The 22,330-nt window shown below is 43.3% G+C and overlaps 1 protein-coding gene across 5 annotated transcripts in view; it reads left to right on the top strand.

Annotated features, from left to right (window-relative positions):
- The window catches only part of raraa (retinoic acid receptor, alpha a), a 196,720-nt gene that overhangs the window by 128,998 nt on the left and 45,392 nt on the right, over positions 1 to 22,330 (top strand). The window contains exon 1 of one of the 5 annotated variants that reach the window (XM_084741510.1): positions 13,735 to 14,759. The exons of the other annotated variants lie outside the window; for them this stretch is intronic. Within the exon in view, the coding sequence (XP_084597636.1) occupies positions 14,582 to 14,759 (178 nt within the window). The 5' untranslated portion in view covers positions 13,735 to 14,581. Of the gene's footprint in view, positions 1 to 13,734; positions 14,760 to 22,330 lie in introns of those variants that run through there. 5 annotated transcript variants of the gene reach the window in all.

Below are 22,330 nucleotides of genomic sequence, written 5' to 3'. Positions count from 1 at the left end.
GGGCTAAAATCCTGAGATGTGAACTCAGCTTAAGATAAGTCAAGCAGACACAACACATGTCCAGAAGTCTTAGGTTTTGGGGGGTTTTTTTAATCACAGAACTATTAAACCTCCATACCTCTTCTACTCAACCAGCTGTCAAAGTATTTCTAATTGCTTTAATGTAGAAACAGCAACTTCCTGCCTCCCTTGCATGTCTTGAGTGAGATCTAGCTTTAAAATAGCCAGATGGCTGCTGCATTAGTGGCTGATTTTGGGACCATACATCCATTATATTTACATACTTGATCACAGAACAAATATATACTGATATATAGACTAATTTAAACTGACATTTCCTCTTTTATGACCTTGAAACAATTTGACCCATTTTTTGATACTGTTGCTGAAGTCATGTCCTCCTCTGTCATTTTATTGTTTTATTTTCCATTTATTTATTTTTCTTCCTCTATATATAATAAGAATAGTTTTGAAACAAATGTGTCATGATTGTTACCCTTATCTGTGGTAACAGCTGTATTGGTGGGGCTAATGTTGTGGACCAGGATGCTGTACAGAGGGAGAGAGTGATGAATGATCCATCCAGAGAAAGAGGGAGATAGAAAGAGATGGGCTGTCGGCCAACTAGGTTAGAGGTTTTATTGTTAATGTCTGCTTGGTTGCATAGAGACTACCTCAGATAAACACACAGACCTGAGAGCGTGCACACCCCTGGTCAAACACACAGTCTAGACAGCCTGACGCTTAGCTGTGTGCTAACTAAAATATGCATCAAGTCGTATTTATTCACCGCACGCAATGATGTTTGATGATGCATTTGCATAAGAGGAGGGGATAAGAGAGGGGACTGACATGGGATCGCTTGGATTATTTCGAGAGGCGTTGTATGAGGTACTTACTGATAGTCACCACGCCCCCAGTTTGGAGAAGCAGCAGGAGTACCAGCATGAAATCTAAGTGATGTACTGCTGTGGACAAGGTCAGCAACAAAAGAAATTTCAGCCACAAAAAAAAGGTCAGCCTAAAAAAATCAGTATCATTTAAATGTATGCTGTATTTAGAATGTTTGCTTTACTTTCCCATATGTATTCCTGACAGGAAACTGTTATACAAGACAAATACTGCTTTTTCCAAAGCAACCAAATCAGTAATCAGTCATTTTACCTCATAGAACACGGGCATCGCTGGTTTACCACTTCCTGGATCAGTAAGTTTGTTTGCGTTATTGGGTGACATCTGTGATTCAGCAAAGTCACACGATAACACCAACTAATGAACAGATTGAGTTATAGACCAGCAACTCCTGTGTTCTGTGAGGTACAATTACTGATTTTGCCTATGGAGTTTGGTAAGATGGGAGAGAGTGATATTTGGCTTATATAATGGCTGTTTCCTGTCTGAAAAGGCTGTCTGACTGCAAAGTAAAGTGGTGAAAATATTCTGTATATAACATACACTTAAACTGATATTGATTTTTCTTGAGTTAGACCTTTGTCTCTGTCCTTTGTCTTTGTCTAAAATACATTTTGCTGCTGACCATGTCCACAGCGGTTCATGCTGCACTGTATTTATACCTCAGCTTCTCTTCAGGTTGAGGAAATGATGTGAGAGGATGGCAAACTGACTTTTTATTGACAGGTTGTGGAGGATGATTTTGTCAACTCCTGATGAGCTCTGACACACCAGGCTTCCCAGCAGCCCCTGGCACTCCTGTTCTCACCTCCATACATGAGCAGGCTCATCACACCCCCCCCCCCCCCCCCCCCCCACCTTTTTACACATTTCACTGTGGCACCTTTTTTTCCGATTAAACATGCAAACACTGATACACAGGGATCCATGCCAAAACACCCTGAGAGGCACACACTCACACGCAGACAGATGCACATATGCACACAGGCCAACACTTTTCTTACATTGTCACTGAAGCTTAGCCTTCACTTTTCTGCAAGGACTGTTGGCAGCGAGGATGGAAAGACAGGAGAAGCTCCAGAGACAGCGGAGAGAAGGAGGGAAAGAGAAAGGGAGGGAAGAAAGGGAGGCAGAATGGGGTTCTCCATCATGCTGTCAGTAAGGTGCAGCTTTAGCGTTAGCAAGGAATAAAGAGTGTTTTTAAAAGGTGCTGCGAGGTGCAGCGAAGATGAGTCGGATAAATGACTTCTCTTTTTCATTCAAAGAGCCCGGCAAAGCCCACAGGGTCACCGTCTGTGTGTGTGTGTGTGTGTGTGTGTGTGTGTGTGTGTGTGTGTGCGTGCGCGCACTCTTAGAAATACAAGTGCTAACTAGAACCATATACGGTTCCTTGGCTTGTCCCCATGGGAGAACCCTTTTAAAAACATTCTACTTGGAACCCTTTCAGATGGTTCTACCTAGAGTCCAACATGAAACGTTAAACCTAGAACCATTTGTGAAAGGTTCCACCCAGCACCATCTCTGGCTTTTATCCAGAACCTTAGAAATAAAGACGCTAATTAGAACAATATAGGGTTCATTGGCTTTTCCCCATAGGAGAACCCTTTTTGGTTCCTGGTTTAACTTTTTTTTAGGTTCCACCCGGAACCTGTTCAGAGGGTTCTACTTGGAACCTAGTATAAAGGGTTATACCTCGAACCATTTGTGAAAGGTTTCATTCAGAACCCTCTATGAGAGGTTCTACAGAGAATGCTTCTATGGGTTCTATCTAGAACCTTTTTGCCCTCTAATTGTGCTAACAAGAACCCAGACAGGGAGGTTCTACCTGGAGCCCTTTTATATTCTTGGGGTATCATGTAGAATCCACCCTGGGTGTTCTATCAACCCATGAAATTCCCTTTCCACAAAAAAAGGGTTCTTCAGAAGCAAATGATTCTGGGTATAACCTCAGCCTCTCAGAAAGAACGCTTTTGGAACCCTTATTTCTCAGAGTGGAGACAGAACCAGAGAGAAAGCGTGTGTGCAAGTATGAGGGGAGAAAGTGTGACGGCGTGCAGTTTGAGCTCGAGAATGCATGCAAAACCCAGACTTAAGCCATGGCCGGCTGACGTTTTTGTTACTCCTGACACTATAACATATTATTTTTTTTCTGGCTGTTGCCGCTCTCCTTTCACCACTGAGTGGGAAAAGTAATGTAGTTCAGAGGGGGCATGTAAGGTGGAACAATGGCTCAAAAATATTGAATAAAGAGTGAAAGGGAGTGAGAGTCTTACTGACAATGGGCCAGAGCTGGGAGTGAGGAGTGATGATGTAGGGGGGAGGAGAGTCCAGATTGATGATAGATCTCCGCTGGTTAAATATTATCAGGCTTCTTTTTTCATGTATCAACCCCCCTCCTGTCCTGGTATCACACAGAGAATGGTAAGATGTGGTCGGCTAATGATCTGCCCATCTGAGCCATTCACTTTTTGTATTAGCCCATTTACTTACTATTGAGACACTCCCCCCTCTCTATGGGTTCACAACACAGATGGTTTGGGTAGCCATAGTGACTGCCGAGCTTTATTTACATCAGTCCAAAGACATTCTGTGATGTTTTTTTTTTTAACTCTTGGCAGTTTTGTCACAGATGGAGCGCTGAATTGAACTGCAAAGGTGGAAAATTTAAAGCATTTTTTATTCAAGCTTTCTGACATGAAGGCAATTCGACATAAGAGGGGAAAAGTATTTTTTTTTTAACTTAGTTCCTATGAAATTGAATGGATGGAAAGAGCTTATGGGTTCCTCGGTCGTAACGCTGTCACTTCTGCACCTCTTTGACAGTTATATTTGCCGATGCAGATGTGTTTATTTGAAGTCTAGTCTAGCCCGTGAAACTCATGTCATTGAGATTGCCAAGATATGTTTACACTGAAAAAAATCTTTCTTTTACTTCAACTGCTTTACAATTTAAGAACTGAATTTAAACAGATGAGTTGAGCGGATTTGTAATGATTCAAAACAAATGAACTTTTCTAGTCAAATAAAGGTGATATTAATTCAGTTGTACTTGAGAAAACATGTTCAATAAGTTTAAGATATTAAGTTGAACTCTTCAGTCACACCAACAAAAATTATAAACAAATTTGATTTCCTTTCACATTTTCTCCTGTCGGAGATACTTCTGGGCCTTTTCCACCAGCGCTTTAAGCCACGCTGAGCCAAACTGTACCATGCCAAATTGCATTTCCATTATCACTTTCAGCGAACTGAGCTGTACTGAGCCGTGCCCGAGAAGGACCTACTCTGGAGTGGGGCCAAAGCGAGCCAGATCCTCCTCCAAGTGGGCTGCGGTGACATCTCGCTGCCTGCTGGCAACCCATGATGACCTTCCTTTCATGTGTTCAGGAGAGCAGAGAGAAATATGTTTCTTACGGTCAGCTCTCAGTACGCTTGTAGCTTCTAACTGTCTTTATGTTTTGGAATGTATGTATAGAAAAGGGCCATTTGTTCCAGCAATGACACAAAAACAATATGTGAAACTGCTCCCAGTGATTTTATTCAAGTAGTTAGCAATGTTTTCATTATTATTAAAACAAGCAGCCAGGACTTATCTTAAAATGTGTTAAAGTTTTTTTGAACTATAAAAAGTGTTTTGACACAATGCATGCTGGGAAATCTGCCAATATGAAGATTATGTTTCTTTAGAAACTTAAGGCTATAATATGTAATAATTCTGGATCAAAAAGTGTATAAAAACTCTCAACATATATATTTTGTTGAGCTGTGTACTTACATTATCCCAGATGTTTCTAAAACTGTTCAGACCCAGAGAAATTCATAATATATTTAAGGTAATGATGCGTTTCCTGCTAACTATTGCTATCTAGTTGCTTGTTACTATAATGTCCAGAAAAAGAAGGGCCACGTCAGACACATCAGAGAGTGAGGAAGGAAATCGGCAAATGTGAATGAACAAAACGTGAATAAGGCTTTAATATGACCTCATCCATGGACATGATTTCTGCCTGAGTCACGTCAGAAAGACTTTCATCAGCTGTGGTGGTTGTTTAACAGTGAAGAATACAAATCTCATGATCACACACTACTTCACAGCATCATCAAACTACATGTTTGTTATTTTAATGTGAGAGAGACCCAGAGTGGCAGAATTTACATAATGTGCATTAAATTCAATGAATTTATTGAACTCTGTACAGTACATTCATTCAACTGATCATTTCAAGTAAAGATTCAAGTTAGATGAACTCATGAATAAATATTTCTATTAAGTACATAGGAAAATATTAGAGGATCCCACTAATTGCTTATGTTCAGCTCTCAGTACGTTTGTAGCTTGCTTTTTTACAGTGTAACTTGTTAAGCAACAGCACAACGGTTGTTCTGTACTGAGAGATGCAGACACATATTTTGGCATATGATAAGTCATGTGATGCTGGTCATGTTGTCAGCGGTTCCCTATTTTCCCCAGTGTTTGTTTTTGAATTACTGCCTAAATAAGAAGGCTGAGACAAGCCAGGGCCTGTGGGCAAAAAGTTTGACATTGTTATCAATTTTCACAGCAGTTCTCCGGGTTTGTTGTCTGGGTCTGACAAAGGACGACCCTCTTTCCTGCTGCCTGTGGCTAAACCGAGTAAACCTTTTGACTGCAGAAGCAACCACAGTGCGATGAAAATCTATGCTCTGATTGGGCGCTTTTCACTGTCAGGGTTGTCCTCGGCACTCAGATGAAGTTGACCCACACGCACCTCTGGGACTTGTGGGTAAAAAGGTCTGCCTCTCATCCAATTAACTCCTCTCTTTCATACACGTAGATACACACACACACACACACACACACGCTCACACGCACCAGGGCTGGACAGAAAGGGAGAGAGATGGCAGAGAAAGGGGAGTAGTTGCTCCATCTACATTCCCTGCACCCCATTCTTTTGAAATGCTGATGACACCTCCTCCCTCACCCTCATCGCTCTGCTCCCTTCTCTTTTAATGTGGCGGAGTCATCCATTCCATTAACCCTCCTCCTGCTCCCCTCCCCAGGTTAGAATGAGGCAGATCCCCCACCGCCCGGCCTCCCTCCCACCTCCCTATAAAAGGCAGGGTAACAGGGGCCACAGTGGTGACGATGGCAGGGGCATTTGTCATGCTCTGAGCCGCGGCAGTCTGTTGCTCTCCCGTGGGCCTTTGTTGTCCTCAGCTCCCAACTTGCTGGCTAAGCAGGGGATTTCACATGTTTCATTAACATCTGAACCAGCTCGGCACTTTTGTACATTTCACATCGCTTGGTGGGAGTGTGCACGAACACAGACGTATACAAACTCAAAAACACTGGCGGACTTAGGCTGTCTGAGGGGCATGGGCAGGAAAAATGAAAAGGGCACCAGTTGTATGCAGTGGGGCTTTATTTGCTAACCACAAGACCTCAAATAAAGGAAGGATTTTAAAACGAAAGCCAGGGGTACGGAGGTCATCCTCCAGGAAGTTTTGAGTTTCATAGACTTTGTTCCTGCATTCGGGTGACTTTTAAAGAATGAAAATAACAAACTAACAGATGCCTACAGATGATGGTTTTCCCTGTTTGAAAGGGCACTTTAAAGGGCACTTAATTATGGTTTCTCCACTGGAAAGTCACCTTAAAAGGCACTTTATCATGTTTTCTCCACTGGGATGGCACCCTAGAGGGCTCTTAATCCATTTTGTCCATTGAAAGGGCACCCTAAAGGGCACTTAATCATATTTTTTCCGCTGAAAGGGGACCCTAAAGGGCACTTTATCACATTATCTTGCACAGTGGGCCACCCTACAGGGCACTTCATTATGTTTTGTCTACCATAGGCACATTCAAGGGGGCACTTTTGGGGTGTTGTTTTGAACATGGGCTCCACCCTTGACTCCACCAGTGCTCAAAAACATGAAAAGCAGGATGCAACAGGCGCATGTTCACAGGAGAAAGCAGTCAGTTTTATGAAAGAGCAAGGGCAGGATTAGAGCCCTCCCACACACATGCACACACAACTGTTTCGATGAGTGTTGACTGCACATTCAGCCTGCAGTTATCCAACCTCTGTGCGGTTCGTGGCACACATTCGGTCTTTGTACTAAGCACAACAACCAGCGTGCCCTGCCCGGCGCTGGTGTTAGGGGCACCACTCAAGTGGAGGTCACTCGCAGAGGCGTTATAATGCTTTGGGCTGGGCACAACACCACTGAGGGCAATCCACTTAAAGCGAACCACTAACCCCCCCCATACACACACACACACCTCCTCTCATATCCCCTCCAGGCCACCCCGTGCATCACACTTCTGAATGGAAAACGGGAAATCGGCCCTCTGCAGCACTTCAAAAACTGGAGAGGGAGAAAGTAGCAAGAGGGAGGGTGGGAGAGAGGAAAATACTGTGGGGGACAGCGTGGGGGGGGGGTTCATGTGAGTGATACAGAGCTTCTTCCTTAAAACGGTGCCTCAACTCCCAGACAGAAGTGCCTAAGATCTCTGTTAGCGGGAGATGAAACAGCTTGAATCAGGCAACACAAGCAAAATCAAAGCTTGAAAGACTGTTTTCTGTTGAGGATTTTTTTGATTTTTTCCCGCCCGCACATTTTTTTCGCTGTGTCTGTCATACTTTTTTGTGAACTCTAAATAAGGCCATGAGGCCAAGGCTGCGGTCAAGAACCTGGATGCAGGAAATGGAGGAATGAATGGTATTGTAGATCGATAAATAAAGTACAGCCTGAGTTGTAATTGCATCAGTGATGCCAATTTCGGAGTGAGTTTTGGCAGAGTAGAAATGTGGACCAAGCTCTGAGTTCTGCCAGCCCCTGTCATCCTCTTCCTGCTCTCCTCATCACCTCTGCTGGCTGCTTATTCCTCCCTCCCTCCCTCTGCTGTTTTCCTAGAGCAGATAATCTCTTTGCCTTAGCCTCCTCATACTACACTATATTAGGGACACACAATATTGGATTTTCGCCAGTAGGCGATATGCTGTTTTTTACATTTCATTTTTTCCGATACCAATACCATATGCCCATATATGGACATATTTTTTCCACCCAATTGCAGAGAACATCAAGTCTCTCCTGTAGTGGAATTAACACATTATTATGCCCACTCTTATCATGATGCTTCACTGGCAGGTGCTGACAAAAAATACAATGCTTTCCAGAATGTTGACATTCACTGTGCAAAACAAGAAAACTAATGCTGACAGTATGATTTTGCTGGTGCCTGTTTTTCTGTTCTTCACAAATGATCAGGATGACAGCTCTTAAAGGACTAGTGTGTAGGAATTTGTGGCACCTAGTAATGAAATAGCATTTTTCAACCAACTCACCCGCCAGATATGTAGGAGAAACTATAGTGGGCACGAAACTTAAATTTCAAGTGTTGAAGGAATGTGATTTGATTCGTTCTTGCATGACCGTGCTGATGTACTTGTGTTGTGTGTGCATAATCAGAGTGTCATCTTATTGGCTTGACATTTTAGCAGAAATGTTCAGTTTGGGTTCTTGATCAGCTGATACCGATGAACTGCAGATATTATCATACATCTCTATACTAAATGCAAGCTTCTTACTCTTAATCAGTCAGGTAGGTTGCTCATTTTTTTCATTGTCAAAGTTTTAAATGTCTGTTTCAGTTTTTTTCTCACTCAAGCTGCATTTTCACTGCATGGGTTGATTTTATTCTAGTACCTGGTACTTTCTTTCACCTCAGTGAAACAAGCCAAGTTGATACATAACAGATCACTGATGTGTCGCATGACACTGGACGTCCTGCTTGTCCCAGCAGTTTAAATAGCCAAGCAAGCTATAGAAGTTTTTTAATTCTCAAAAATGCCAGCCAACAAAAGCATCCTGTGGAGTACTGACAAAGTGCAGATGTATCAAGAATGCAAGAGGAGCATAGGAAAAGGTGAACAGTGAAGTTGTCAATCTGGGATTAAACGTAAACTGACGACTTTTAGCATTAAGTGATGAAATTCAAAATATATGATCTTCATTCTTGTCAAACTCAGCTTCTCTTAATGTAAGAATCTTGATCTTTGTAAAACAAACTTTGTCAATGTTTCTTTCTGTCTCTTCTCTCGTCTGCTTGCCCGCTTAGTCACTCCGTGTCCTTGTGTTTCATTCTCTGTCCCTCTTGTCTTTCCTAATAGAATTAGTGGTGTGTCCATCCGTTTGTACTAAACATCTCCCCGTTTCTGACAGATAATGGGGGCCATTTCAAGTCCGGGATGACTGATATTGAGATATCCTTCCTCCAGGGTAACATCCATAGCAATTTTCCCTTGATTTGCTGAGTGATGGACTTGGTGCAAAGGAACATAGACCTAATGATCATTGCAGAGATGGGCCCTCTAACTCAAGGCCGTAGAGTGTGGACGATTACAAGCTATACAATACGCTACGTCTCCACCCCCCTCCTCTCCCTCTTTCTCTCCCTCTGCTGAGGCATTTCCAGAATGCCGCCGGCCATGATGGATTTATGAGTAGGCCATACTTTGGTAAACACCGATGGTGGGCAGCTTTGTCCTCCCCCCTGTGATATAGTGAAGGTCCCCATAAAAAATGGGAAAACCAGGTTACGGCCACCATAGAGCGGGGCTAAACAATAAAAGGCTTTATGGGCAGATATAGCCCTGTACCATAAATGCTGGAATCTGCTGTCAGAGGGACATTAAAGGGATAATGACGGGGGGGTAGCTTTCACAAAATCCCTGCAGCCACTAAGAGGGTCTCTTTAGAAAAGACACACTCACCCAGACGCACACACACACTTAGGATAGCAAAGCACAGATGTGGAGATCTATAGAAACGTTTAACTTTGGGTCAAGCTGTGTGTGTGTGTGTGTGTGTGTGTGTGTGTGTGTGTGTGTGTATCCAGTAGATTGACAGAGAGGAGAGGTGGAAGCGGCGCAGTGTTCATCGATAACTGCAGCTTGTTCTCACATCGAAGGGTCGGGCCCTCATTACACATTGGCTCGCTGTCGGAGAGCACAGCTGTTGGGTTTGGCTGGTGCTGCCTGTACGGGCTGCACAAAACCAGCTGTGCAAACAAACACACACATACACCCACACAGAAACCGTGATGGCAGTGAGGGGAACGGAGTGGTAACAGACATGTCAGTGGAGTTTCAGGTAAAAGCAAACATGCACTTCGGCACAAGCACACGCTGACATGCACGTGGGGGGGTGAGATCCTGGTAAGAGATTGGCATGAGGAAGTTGGCTGCTGGGACTGTGCCAGCACTAAGAGTAGGGGGTGGAGGGGATTATGGTGCTGATCATCACAGTCGTGGGATAATGCTGCTGACTCGCAGACAGCGTGTTTTTGCCCCACAGCGTGACAGAGACCTGGACATCTCCTTGGGGGAGGAATGGCACTTTTTACTGCTTCCTAACAGCCCTGATTGGGCTCAGAAAGAAGGAGAGTGGGGGCAGTAAAAATAGTTTGACACCCTCAAGGTCCAGTCAGCAATCTCCTCTCCGCCCTTGCCCATAAAACTCTTTGAATTCCCTCCTAAAATCCCTCTCCCTCACTCTACCCCCCCATCTCTCCCCCTAGTTGGACTCTCAGTTCCAACTTCGAAATCAAGGACGCTATGTTTACCGCTCGTGGTATCCCTCTATTATTTGCACTTACATAACCATCTATTTCTGCAAAGCCTCCTCATCTGAATGGTGCTTTAATCAGGCCTCTACATCGGTTTGCCTGGACTTTATGCAACAACACTTTGAAGCCCAAGCTGTGCAAACCAAGACTCGCCTCTCAGTGACAAGTTAGGGGATTGAGACATAATCTCATTCTGTCTGGCATTGTTCCATGCCAAAGTACTTTTCCATGTTCTAAGGAGTGTGGTGCTTATTGATGCTGGAACAACAACAGCCACCTGGAGTGGTATATTAACCTGGGCTGAACCTGCTGTGATTCTTTTATTGACTTAACACGGGCACGGAGATGCAATAGAGACCACACTGACCACTCTCACTTCCTCCACATCTTTGGCAACAAGTCAAGTGTGCATATGGGCAGTTAAATGCATATCATGTCTGTGTGTGTGTGTGTGTGTGTGTGTGTGTGTGTGTGTGTGTGTGTGTTTGTTTGTAATGACTTAGACCACAGTTTGGTCTCTAAACACTTCGCTAAATAGAGTCTAGGGCTGGGTATCCTTCAAAAGATGTTAACAGTACTCTTGCTGTGATACTACTACCAATAAATTACTTCATTTGAAACCTTTCATGTAACTTGTATTCCCAGTTTTTCCTGAAATAATTCTTCTGCATTTTATGGATAGTGTTTTATCAGATGCCACAGGGTAGTTGTAGGGCCTTGCTTTCGAACATTTAGTTGGCATGTCAGCACACTGAATTTCAACTCCATCAAACACACTGTTCTCAACTTTAAGACCACAGTCTGTATGTAGCTGCTAGCTGTAGCTGCGGTAGTGGGCCAATCACACATTGCATAAAATCAAGGAACACTTGTGGCAATTGGCTGCAAGCAAAACCATGCAAATAGTCATGTTTTTGGAGATACAAAAAAGATTATTTCACGTGTCATCTAACCTTGCACTAAACCAGCGCTTAATTTACCATTAATGTATTTTCATGCATTAAATTCCTTAACTGTTTATCCCTTGGAGCACTATGTTCCCTCCTGTGAATATAAAAATTCCACATTTATTTAATCTTAGATTCTTAGATATATTCAGCCCTTTTCAAGAATGACAAAGTGACTCTTTATTTTAAAATAAATGTTATAAAGCTGTCTAATCACATCTAATCTTGTTTTCTTCCCTCCCCCTCTGTAATAAGCAATGATCAACAATCTGTTATCTCTTTGCTTGTTCTGTGCTATCAGAGGGTATTACCTGAGGATGAATGCTCTCCCCTTGGAGAAGAAAACAGAGCCTGTGGAAAATTAGCATTTTCTGACAGCCATTACTCATAGGGCTAATCCTGTCAAGGAATGTGTGGCTGCACTATCAGTGCAGGCGAGGGGTCGCTGTGGCCCAGGCCTGCACACTGGGCTCTTATCAGGCAGCGTAAACACACTGGGGTCTGCATTAAATAAGTGTCACAGTCAGTGGGGGCGGAGCAGACCAAGCCCCCCTGCCAGGCTCCATGCAGATAATCCTGCTCAAAAACTGTGTTGGTCAGACCCAGCTGTGGCCTACGGCTCAGGTGTAGGGAGAGTGGGGGAGGAGAGATATTCAGGCTGTGGTGTAGATTACAATAGAAGTCACACAGGTTTTTGGTCATCTCCACATTAATGCAGATATATTTGAAAGGGATTTTTATGGAGCAAACCATTTGAATTGACACATTCTTTTTAAGGTGAGTTTTAAAAATGGATGCATCCACACTGTGACACCAGAACAGTATAAAAATGCTTAAGATTGCACGTCCAAACAATGGGATAGGACAGATGTTTTGCAGACACAAACCTTGTTTCCACCGCAGACAGACTTGCAACCTTTGGAGGAGCTTGTTTCCATGACTCTGGGATCAGAGTCTAATGTAAGTTCCAGGGACATTATTTTACTCCCCAAAAAGTCCCTGCTCGGGGGTAGTACTTTCCAAAAGTGCAGGAATTTAAGGGTGAAGTTACAGTGCTGAACATTTCTGATCGGGCAAAAAACTGTAGCATCTTATTTCAGCCACCATTGTTCATTTATTATGCTTTGACACATAATCATAAAGTTTGAGAAGAAAGCATACGACTGCATTTTATGCAGTGTTGGAGGCATTTTCTGATGCCATATCTGTATCAAAACAACCCTAATTACTATCATAGTTCAAAGCTTTGGAAAATGTTCAGTTTCCATGTCAACACCACAACACAAGGATGGTGGATGGGTTTGTGAAGAGTTTGGATGTCTTTGTGAGAATGTGACCTTAACTGTCACTGTATCCTTGCATCACCTGAATAGAAAAAGGAAATATTCAAGCCTTGTGCATGACAACCCTGCTTGTTTGCCTAACAAGTTGCAACAATGTTGCATGGAATGTTGCAAAGTAAAGGTGGAGTAACATTTTTAAGGCAGTGCAACTCTGAAGCAGAACAACTTCCTGGACTTCTTCAGCTGTAGCTGCACTCTGAGAAAACAAAATGACTGGGTGACTTTGCCACTTTTGTTACTTTGTGTGTGCCGGGTGAGCCGAGGCGCCTCTCCGGGCAGCACTCGAGGAAAAGTGTAATGGTGTTACTCTGAGCTTACAAGGTGGGAAACCTTGAATAATGTGGGATGAGAGCGAGCCAGAAAGGCGAATCCGAGTCAGCCAGTGGGTCACCAGGAGGTGAGGCTGCCTACTTCCCTGGGTTCAGGAAAAGTTCAGCCGCATAGCATTAGGCAAATTAGGGAGACAGGGTTGGGGGAGAGAAAAATCGGAGGGTAGGGACTGATGAGAGCATGGGGGAAAGGGTCAAATTAGTTGGAAGGAGGAGCCCAAATAAAGAGTGAGAACATGGACGGGAACTTCCAGGAAAAAAGAGGGAGAGATACAGTCTGGTGGTGCAGCACTCATTATGTCCATGAACTAAAGATATGAGAGACTCATTACTGAGCTTATATAACTTAATCATGTCCTCAAATACATTCCTATTTAAAGTCCCCGCACCTAAATTTGAGGCATGGCGGCGGGGCGGGCTACCCCCCCCCCCTCCTCACAGTCCCATGCAGGCAGGCTGGGCCCGGGTTTAGACAGAGGAGGGAGATCCGTGGTGACGTCCCTGAAGGGGTTAAACGGAGGAGGAGCAACCCGTGAAAAGAGACTGAGGGGCAGGGAGAGGAGAAAAAAAAAGAAAAAGAGCCGAGTGGAGGTGGAGCCAAAGCCCTCAGCTGCTGTGCCTTGTCACATTTTTGCAGAACATGATAACCGCACGGTTTGGTGTGGGAATGATTTAGGCTTCTCTCGCTGCAAATACAAACAAGGCGGTGCTGCGTGTTGTTTCAAGCCAACCTGGATATCAGAGAGCAGGTCTGACCGAGGGAAGCCGCCGGTGCTTGTAGCCTACAGAGGGAGGGAGACCGGTTCATTCACGGGGCTGACAGGAGTCCACCCACGGCGGGCGCAAACGGGACAACCGACCGTAACCCAAAGGACGAACTGCAACTAGACAGGACGGAATTTCCTCTTTGATATCTGCGCCTTCATCTCCCTCTTATTTTCCTGTGTTGTCGACACGGACTTGGGAGATTTTGTCCTCTTTTCTTTGGATTTTATTCTCTTATTTTCTCTTTATGGTGTGGATACAGCCTCAGATTCTGCTGTCTGTCTGAGCAAAGGCCGATACATTCTCGCTGAAGTTATTTTTTTTTTTTGAGCATATTCCAAGCCGTGTTCCTGCGCTGGACACCATGCATTTTCTTTTAAATGATGTTTTCAAATTGAGCGCAGCAGATTAGGCATCGGTTCGATCAATCCGGCGCTATAAGAAGATGCCAAATGTTCAAATGTCCCCGCTGTGTTTGGATTTGTCACTTTTCCTTCGATTTTAATGCAGTTTTCCCCTCCGTTTGGCCCCCTTCAGTTTCTACCTCTGCTGGTGGTGAGCTGAAAACCCACACGGCTGCTGCTGCTGCTGCTCGGTGTGTTTCCCTGCGTGTGTGTGCGCCACAATAGTTCGTTTTTTTGGTAATAATCCCCTGCTGTCGTCCTGCGCCGTATGATGTATGAGAGTGTGGACGTTGTGGGACTGAATCCCAGCCCGAACCCGTTTTTAATGATGGATTACTACAACCAGAGCAGAGGATGCTTGATCCCAGAGAAAGGACTGGTGCCCGGAGCGCCCCATCCCTACAGCACGTCCATCAGAAACCAGCACTGGAACGGCTCCAATCACTGTAGGTGCCTTTTCCTGCCTCCCTCAACTTCATTTCACTAATTAGGGGAAGTTAAAGCCTCTGTGTGCATGTGTGCTTTTACATTTCTAACCAAAAAATGGCGTGTTTTCCCCATTTCATTATTATTATTTTCAATCACACGGCAGTTGCGCCTGTAATCTGCATTATAAGGCCTTTATTCCTGTGTTATCTCAATTATTTAAACCCCCTAATATGTGCCAAACAGCGCTGCATGTTATCGCCATCACTGAGCTCCATAACTGCATTATATATACTTGACCCACTTTCTTTCCTGCCTCAGTATGCGCCCAGGCTGGGGCTTTTTTTCTCAGAAACCTCGGCGAGACTGCGGCGCAGCTTTGATCCAGGCCACGTTATCCAAAAAGCTTTGGCGTTCCTGAAATATGCACTTGATACAAACAAGGTTTTGCAAGCCATGCCAACGTTAATCAGATCAAACTTTCCTGCCAGTGTTATCCCTATAATCTGGATAGCTGTACCCACAGGCCACAGAACAGCACGGCCTTAAACTGGACAGTCCCTGTCTATTTAATGTTCCAATCAGGCCCTGCGCTAATTAAATTTATTTTAAACTAGTGATTTATATTTAGTAAGGTAGGATGGGGACACTGGTACAACACAGTGTGCTCTAAGATTGTATTTTAAAGTGAAACATTTAAATAACATTTATCTTTGTTAGAGCTCGATTTGTCAACTATTAAATTAAATAACATCTATCTCAGAAAAAAGGTCAAAATTCTCTGATTCCAGGTTTTTAAACGTGAATATTTTCTCATTCATTTACTCCTCTGTGACATTAAACTGAATACCTTTGGGTTGAGGCTGGGTGCTGTTCAAAAATTTTCAGTACTGGTAATGGTACCATACCTTGGCTTCAATACCAGTTCCAAAACAATGTTTTTTGCTTTACCAAATCCATTTTAACAGAAAGAAAATTACATTACACATTACGGTGCAATTACTCACTTTAAAGGATGAACCTGGTGGCAAAAAAACAAAACAATGATACCCGTCTCTGATTGTAATGTAGTGTTTTTCCTCCACGATGTTTGATGTTAAAAAAAAAAAAACAATCACCGGTTTCATTGGAACCTGGTACAAGTGTGCTGCGCGATTATTTGTTTACTGACATTGAAAATATTTCTCTTTAGGTATCGAAATTTGGCATTTTTCGATACTTGATAGTATTGAAGCAATTTGGTCAGTGCCATAAGAATGTTGACGTCCAATACGTAGCCATTTTTTAGGATGTCATCTTGGGATTTGAGAACCAGTGACTGAGAGTTTTACAATTTTCGGACCAAAACAACCAATTGATTAATTGAGAAAATAATCTGCAGTAAAAAAGTAATCGTTAATTATAGCCTTAAAATCTTAACATTGTTTGTGAGAACATACACGTTTGAATAAATATTTAAACTCTACTAAATGCAGTCAAGAATTAATATTTAGGTTCCTGTGCTAAGTAAGGAGGGATGATGGCAGGGTTTCTATCATGTCTAAAAATAGCATATCAGTGTCTGATGGTACTTTTAAAATCTCAGTAAGACTTTTAGTTTGGATAAGTGATTTAGTCCGTGTGTTTTCTTGCCTCCAGTCATGGGAGATTCCAGTTTATTGATACGCTATCTGCTGCAATAAGAGAGAGTTTTATTGCAACAACAAAGTATCACAGAGGCCCTTCCCCATTCTTTACCTCAAAGGAGCTGCAGTGCACAAAGCTCGAACAGGCCTCTTTATAGAAGAGATAGCTCTGTTGTCTTTCACAGCTGAAGGAGTGTTAAAAAGGCAGGAATCTCCACAGGCTCTTAAGGGCCAATTTCCTCCTCGTCCCAAGACTATAGAACCACACGACAAAGGGAAATTTAAACAGGAATTTTGGGGTGTTTGGCAGCAACAACAAAAGCACTCAAAACGGTTCTGTTTGTGCTGTAGTCCCGTCTCTGTTTTTTCTCTGCTTGTTTTTCCAAGTCAGATGAGATTAGAAATTCCTCTTGACTAAAAGGACAAGTCTCATACATTTTTCAAAGCAGATATCCAGTGAGCTTGATAGTATTTATCGAGCTGGCCCACTAAAACAGCTCTAGTGGCAGCATTGATTCAAACCATGTGAGCTCGTCTGGGGGGGAGACTGTGGGGGTTTGGCCCAGGAAAAGACCTCTGATCCCTATACTCGACTCCACATTGTGTTGCTCAAACGGAGGAGTTGCAGGGGGAGCGTGTGTGTGTATGTGTGGGTGGGGGGTAGCATAGCTGCTCTTTGCCTTACTGCTTGAATGTAATAAAAAATTTAGTGCACAACCAGGGAGCGGTGGCAGCGGGGTGGGGGTAGGGGGTAGGGGTTTAGAGTAGCGAGGCACAACATCCGTTAGTGTCATCACGTGGCTTGGAGGCTTATTGGATCATGGCGGTAAAACACAAAACAGACAAAACAGAGCAAGATAACTTTTTTCACCTCCTGCTCTTAAGGAGATAGCTTGGATTATTAGATGTACGTTTGTCTGCACGCACACATTTACGAGAAACAGAGAGAGACACTAGCATGAAACCTAAGCACTGCTGCTGACAGGGTCAGAAACAAAAGGTAGTTTAGCCAATGAAGAAAAGTCTGCCTTAAAACAGTCTAAATCAGTTTCAAAGTGTACACTATATTTATAATATTTACTTTGCTTTAGACAACGTTTTCTGATGGGGAAACTGCAATTATTTAAGGCAAATATCAATCTCCCCATACCAACCAAACTCCATGGATGAAATCACTCATTCTACCTCGCAGAGCTCAGTTGTTGGTCTGTCGCTCCCTCGATCCGTTTGTCTTATTGTGTCTTATGGTTTGTTCACCTTATTGTGTGACTTCAGTGAATCCAAACTACCCTTTTAAATCACTGAAGTCACACAATAACATAAAAAATCTGACAAATCAATGCAGCGGTAGACCAGCAACTCCCATGCTCTACAAGATAAAATTACTGATTTTGCGCATGCAGTTTTGTTTACTGGTGTTGGTAAGGTAAAGTAATGAAAATGTTCTAAATATAGCGTGCACTTTTTTCTAGGTGGGCCTTTTTTAAGTAGCTACCTTTTATTGCTGACCATGTCCACAGCAGGTTATTGCGTAGCTTCTGTGCTGTTGCCTCTTTCTGCTCCTCTTAACTTGGGGGGACACTGATCAGCATCTACTGTGAATAATACAGTGACTATTGATACTTCATATAACCCTACATTAAATAATCTGAACTACCCCTTTAAGCAGGAATTCAAACCAGTCAGGCTCAAAAGCACGAGACAATCCTGAAAACATCTGCTGGCTTCATCTTTTTTTTTTCTGGCCTCTTTTTTTAAATACAAACTTTACAGACAGTAGTTTCATGGTATGTTATCCTGTGCACGTGGGTTTAGAAACAGATTGCTGGCGGAGCTAAACAGCTTTTTTTTTTGTACCTCCTCCTCAGTGCTTTTCCTTTTTGGTCCTCTGTTTTTTCAGCCCTCTCCACATTGGATCTAACTATTCATTATAGGCTTTACAGACGAGCTCTCTGGCTCTAAGAGTGCACTCAATGACATCTTCGCTCAAGTAACTGGCCTCCTGGACCCATTAAGTGGCTGGGCACAAATCCAGATCATATGGACCCTTCATCCCTCATGTTATTGTTCTTTAAAGATGCTGCCACTTCAGTTGTTTGACTCTTTCCATCCAGCTGCTGTCAGCGCAGGTTTGCCCAGTCACAGGCGGTGTCAGCAAGCCGCCTATAATCTGGCTATATTCGGAGCAGCAGTGCTGAATCTTTATGTTGAAAAGGCTCTGGTCTTGCAGATTAAATGCACTTGATTTTTCAGAGTGCCTGTCAGAATCCTTACAGCAATTATGGGCTCATGCATGAAAGAATGTGCGTGGCCTTGTTCACATGACTGTCACACACTTAAAAAATGGGGGTATGAAGGAAAGAAGGATTGCGTGGGGTGGGCTCAAGTGCTCACCAACCCATAGGCTTCTTGCTCTTTGTTTTTTTTTTTTTTCTCAGGCTGTCCACAGTGCGAAAGAAAGCGGTCACCAGGGATTTCCATAGAGAGTAGACGAGGCAGAGAGGAGGGTGAGTTTTAGCTAGTTTGTCTTCTGAAGGCACAGCCTGCCAAGTGGGCTATTGGACATGAACATTGTGTGTCTGAGGGGCAAGTGACTGGCAGCTTAATCTGACTCATGTGGTATTTAAGTGCGGAAGTCCTTTTGCCTAGCAGGAGACGAGGCCCAAGAAAAAACAGATGGTATTTTATTGTTTTTCGGTGCAAAGGTCTGTAAGAGCAGGAGCAATTTTGGGCAGTGATGAAGGGGGAGGTTAGTTGGAGTGGATTTTTTTAAAAGAAAAAAAAACACGAAAGTTTGAGCTTCACTGCTGAAGCGCAAACCCATGTGGTTTTGGCTTTCTGCAAAGCTGCAGCATCAGACAGCGTAGCAACAGTGTCCCTAATTGTTTGTACTGTTAGGCAGCAAGATGGAAAGCCGTGGGTGATGTGTTTGGACTCTGTGCAGGCCAGCAGATTGGTGTCGGCCTTGTGAAAGAACTGCGAATATCACTTCCACCCCCTTTTTATTTATATATGCAGATTCCATTTGGCAAGTGTGCGCTGAGAATTGGGAAAAACATGAACAACAGAGCATAAACAGAGAGAGGCCTGTCCTGTCCCCAAACAGAATTGGCTCGAGTACTGTCAGCTACGGACATTGATGGGAGGTTGCTGTCGTAAACAGCTGGAGAAAAGGTCATCTATCAAGGCGGAACATAAAATACCAAATTAATTCTTGATCAGTACACTCAGAATTTCTTGGTAAAACTGATTACAACTTAATTGAAATAGGCCCAGTTTAGCTTGTGATTTTGTTGACCGAACGCAGTAATGCGAATCCCAGGCCTTAAAGTCAAAATCAAAAACACATATTTTTCCTCTGGCCTGCACTACTGTTTATCCATCTTGATTGTTTTGTGTGAGTTGCTGAGTTTGGAAGATTTTGGCCATAGAGATGTCTGCCTTCTCTCCAGTATAATGGAACTAAATGGCAATCAGCTCATGGTGCTCAAAAAAAGTTTTAAAAAGGAAAAGTCAACAGCAATTTCTCTTTCCAGTAATCATGACCCAGTTACTCAAGCTCCACAGACCGTATTGTGAGCAGTTTCATGTAATAAGTACTTTCTTTCTATGGTAGAATCTACCGGAACTACTTTCTTTCTACAAGAAAGAAACAGTCTAGATCTGAGATTCTCAAACTGTGGTACGTGTACCACTGGTGGTACATGAACTCTCTGTAGTGGTACATGGAGGAATGTCATAAATATTTTTTTTAAATAAAACTTAAATTAATTCAAAGACATGAAATACTATTAAATACTATCAAAGATTCTAATGAAAATAAAAGATTAAAATAACTTGTCTCTGTCCAGTATTTTTTGTTTCAATATCTTACCTAATTACCAGTAGTTAAAAGCTAAACTGGGATGATAAGAAAGTAAGCGGAGCTAAAATGAAGTCACTGAAAATGAATGCTTCAAAAAAGCAGCAATCCAAGCGGGAACTGTTATGATTAGAGGCAGAATATTTTGAGCAACCCATGTTTAAAATTAAGTGAACAACAGTGAACCAAGCACAAGCTACTTAATAAGCACCAGTGAAGTGTCCTGCCGGTATAAAATGACTTAAAAGAATAAGGTGGTACTTGAAGAGCACGATTTTTTTCTGAAGTAGTACGCGCTTGTAAAAAGTTTGAGAAATACTGGTCTAGCACTACAGGCTAAAAATATGTATTTTCGGGTGAACTGCCCCTTTAATATTCCTGAACTGCAGTGCTTGCCCTTAACGTCAATGACGAGTCCCTGAGCCTTATAATATTGCCTGCGTGCTCTTTAACGTCCATTTGCCTCGGTGCTTTCATGGTCAGGCTGACGAGAAAATGGGCCTTTCAACCCGGGGCTTTGTTGATCCCAGTGTGATGGAATTGGTAGGATGGATGGACAGCATTGAGGCAAGGTCCCCTGTTCTTCCAGGGAAGGGAAGCGTCAGGCAGGCTCCTTATTGCGCCACGTCTGCCTAACCCCCTTTCAGCCAATGGAGACAGTGATTTAGTAGCCTGAACGCCTGGAACGCCACAGAGAGCGAGTGTGTGTGAGTGAGAGATCAGTGTGTCCACAGAAACACGCCTGCTTTCACCTTCAGGTGAACATCAATAACATGTTTTGTCATCAAGGTATGTTTGTAATGGCAAAGAGGTGAAGGGAGTTCAACACGCTGCCGCCGCTCTCCTGGGAAAGGCCGCGGGGCAGCATTTCACAACCTGCCATCACTCGCTCCCAAAACGCCACCTTGCCACCAACCTTCAAAGCTGTTGCTGCCCTTTTTAATGCGATTCACTGTTCACTAAATAGAGATTCTCCTTTAGAATGGGATGTTTGCTGTGCCACAAGGTTACCAGGAGCAACAGAGACACATGTTTTTGTTTTGATAGCACCTGTTGTTTCAGTCATTTGTTTAAGGTGATAGGAGGGTGTGGTCCATCACCTTGAACATTGGCAGAGCTACTGGCTGTTGGACACACACACACACAAATAATATAGCTGACTGGCAACTTTTATTTTCTCCTGCAGGTGACACTTTGCAGCATCATTCCATACTGAGTGTCTCAGAAATTCATAGGGGCGGGGGAAAACAGTCTTGCATTGCAATTCCCTCTTGAAAGATTCTGAACTGATGCCGAAAAGTCAGTGATAATAAATTAAACACCCAGTTCTTGACATTATGATTGCCTGTAACAACTTCGTATGTTGCTTTTGGCTGAACTAACTGGATGGTGAAACATAACAGATATAAACATGTACATCGTGTTCACGTTGTAAAATACCCTACTTCTTTGGTTTTGATGAGGATGACTGAGCATGAGCAACTGCAGTTGGATATAATCTGACCAGCACCCCTTGATTTAAAAGGTATTGTATCAAGGAATCAAATCAAATTGTGAGATGCCAAAGGTTCCAACCCCTAGAAATCCAGCATATTTTTGCCTGGCCAGTTTTCTTTTGTGAACACACGAACGCATGCTCAGACCCTCCGATGGGCCCCTGATTGTTTGTAGAGAGAATTAGCCTGAGGCATCAGTCAGAGTGTACTGTACACCAGTTTGGTTTGACGCTAAATCCCCAAACAAGGGTTGGTGTACTCTGCAAAGCCCTCTTTGATGAGCAAAGCAGGGCACACAAAAGATCCAGGCAGTGTCATTGATTCATCAGGGCTTAAAGAAGGCAGCTGATTGCAGACATTGTGACATGGGGCTGTAATCTCACTATCATTAATTACAGTCTCCCCCGTGTCTGTCCTGTTATACACACACACTCACAGACACACAAAGAGGGGATGGGAGGGAGATCGAAACAGTTCAGGTTAAAGGGGGGTTCTACCCTCTAAAATATTCATAGCTTCTTCATTTAAATCAATTCGGCTCTACGGGGGCAGTCGAGCGTCAACTGTCAGAAATTGAGCTGGGCCTGTTGTAATCACTTCTTTACTTA

Source organism: Lutjanus erythropterus, chromosome 17 (genome assembly GCF_056507025.1).
Source record: "Lutjanus erythropterus isolate fLutEry1 chromosome 17, fLutEry1.hap2, whole genome shotgun sequence".
Taxonomy (NCBI): Eukaryota; Metazoa; Chordata; class Actinopteri; order Lutjaniformes; family Lutjanidae; genus Lutjanus; species Lutjanus erythropterus.
This window is presented reverse-complemented; position numbering and strand designations above follow the sequence as displayed.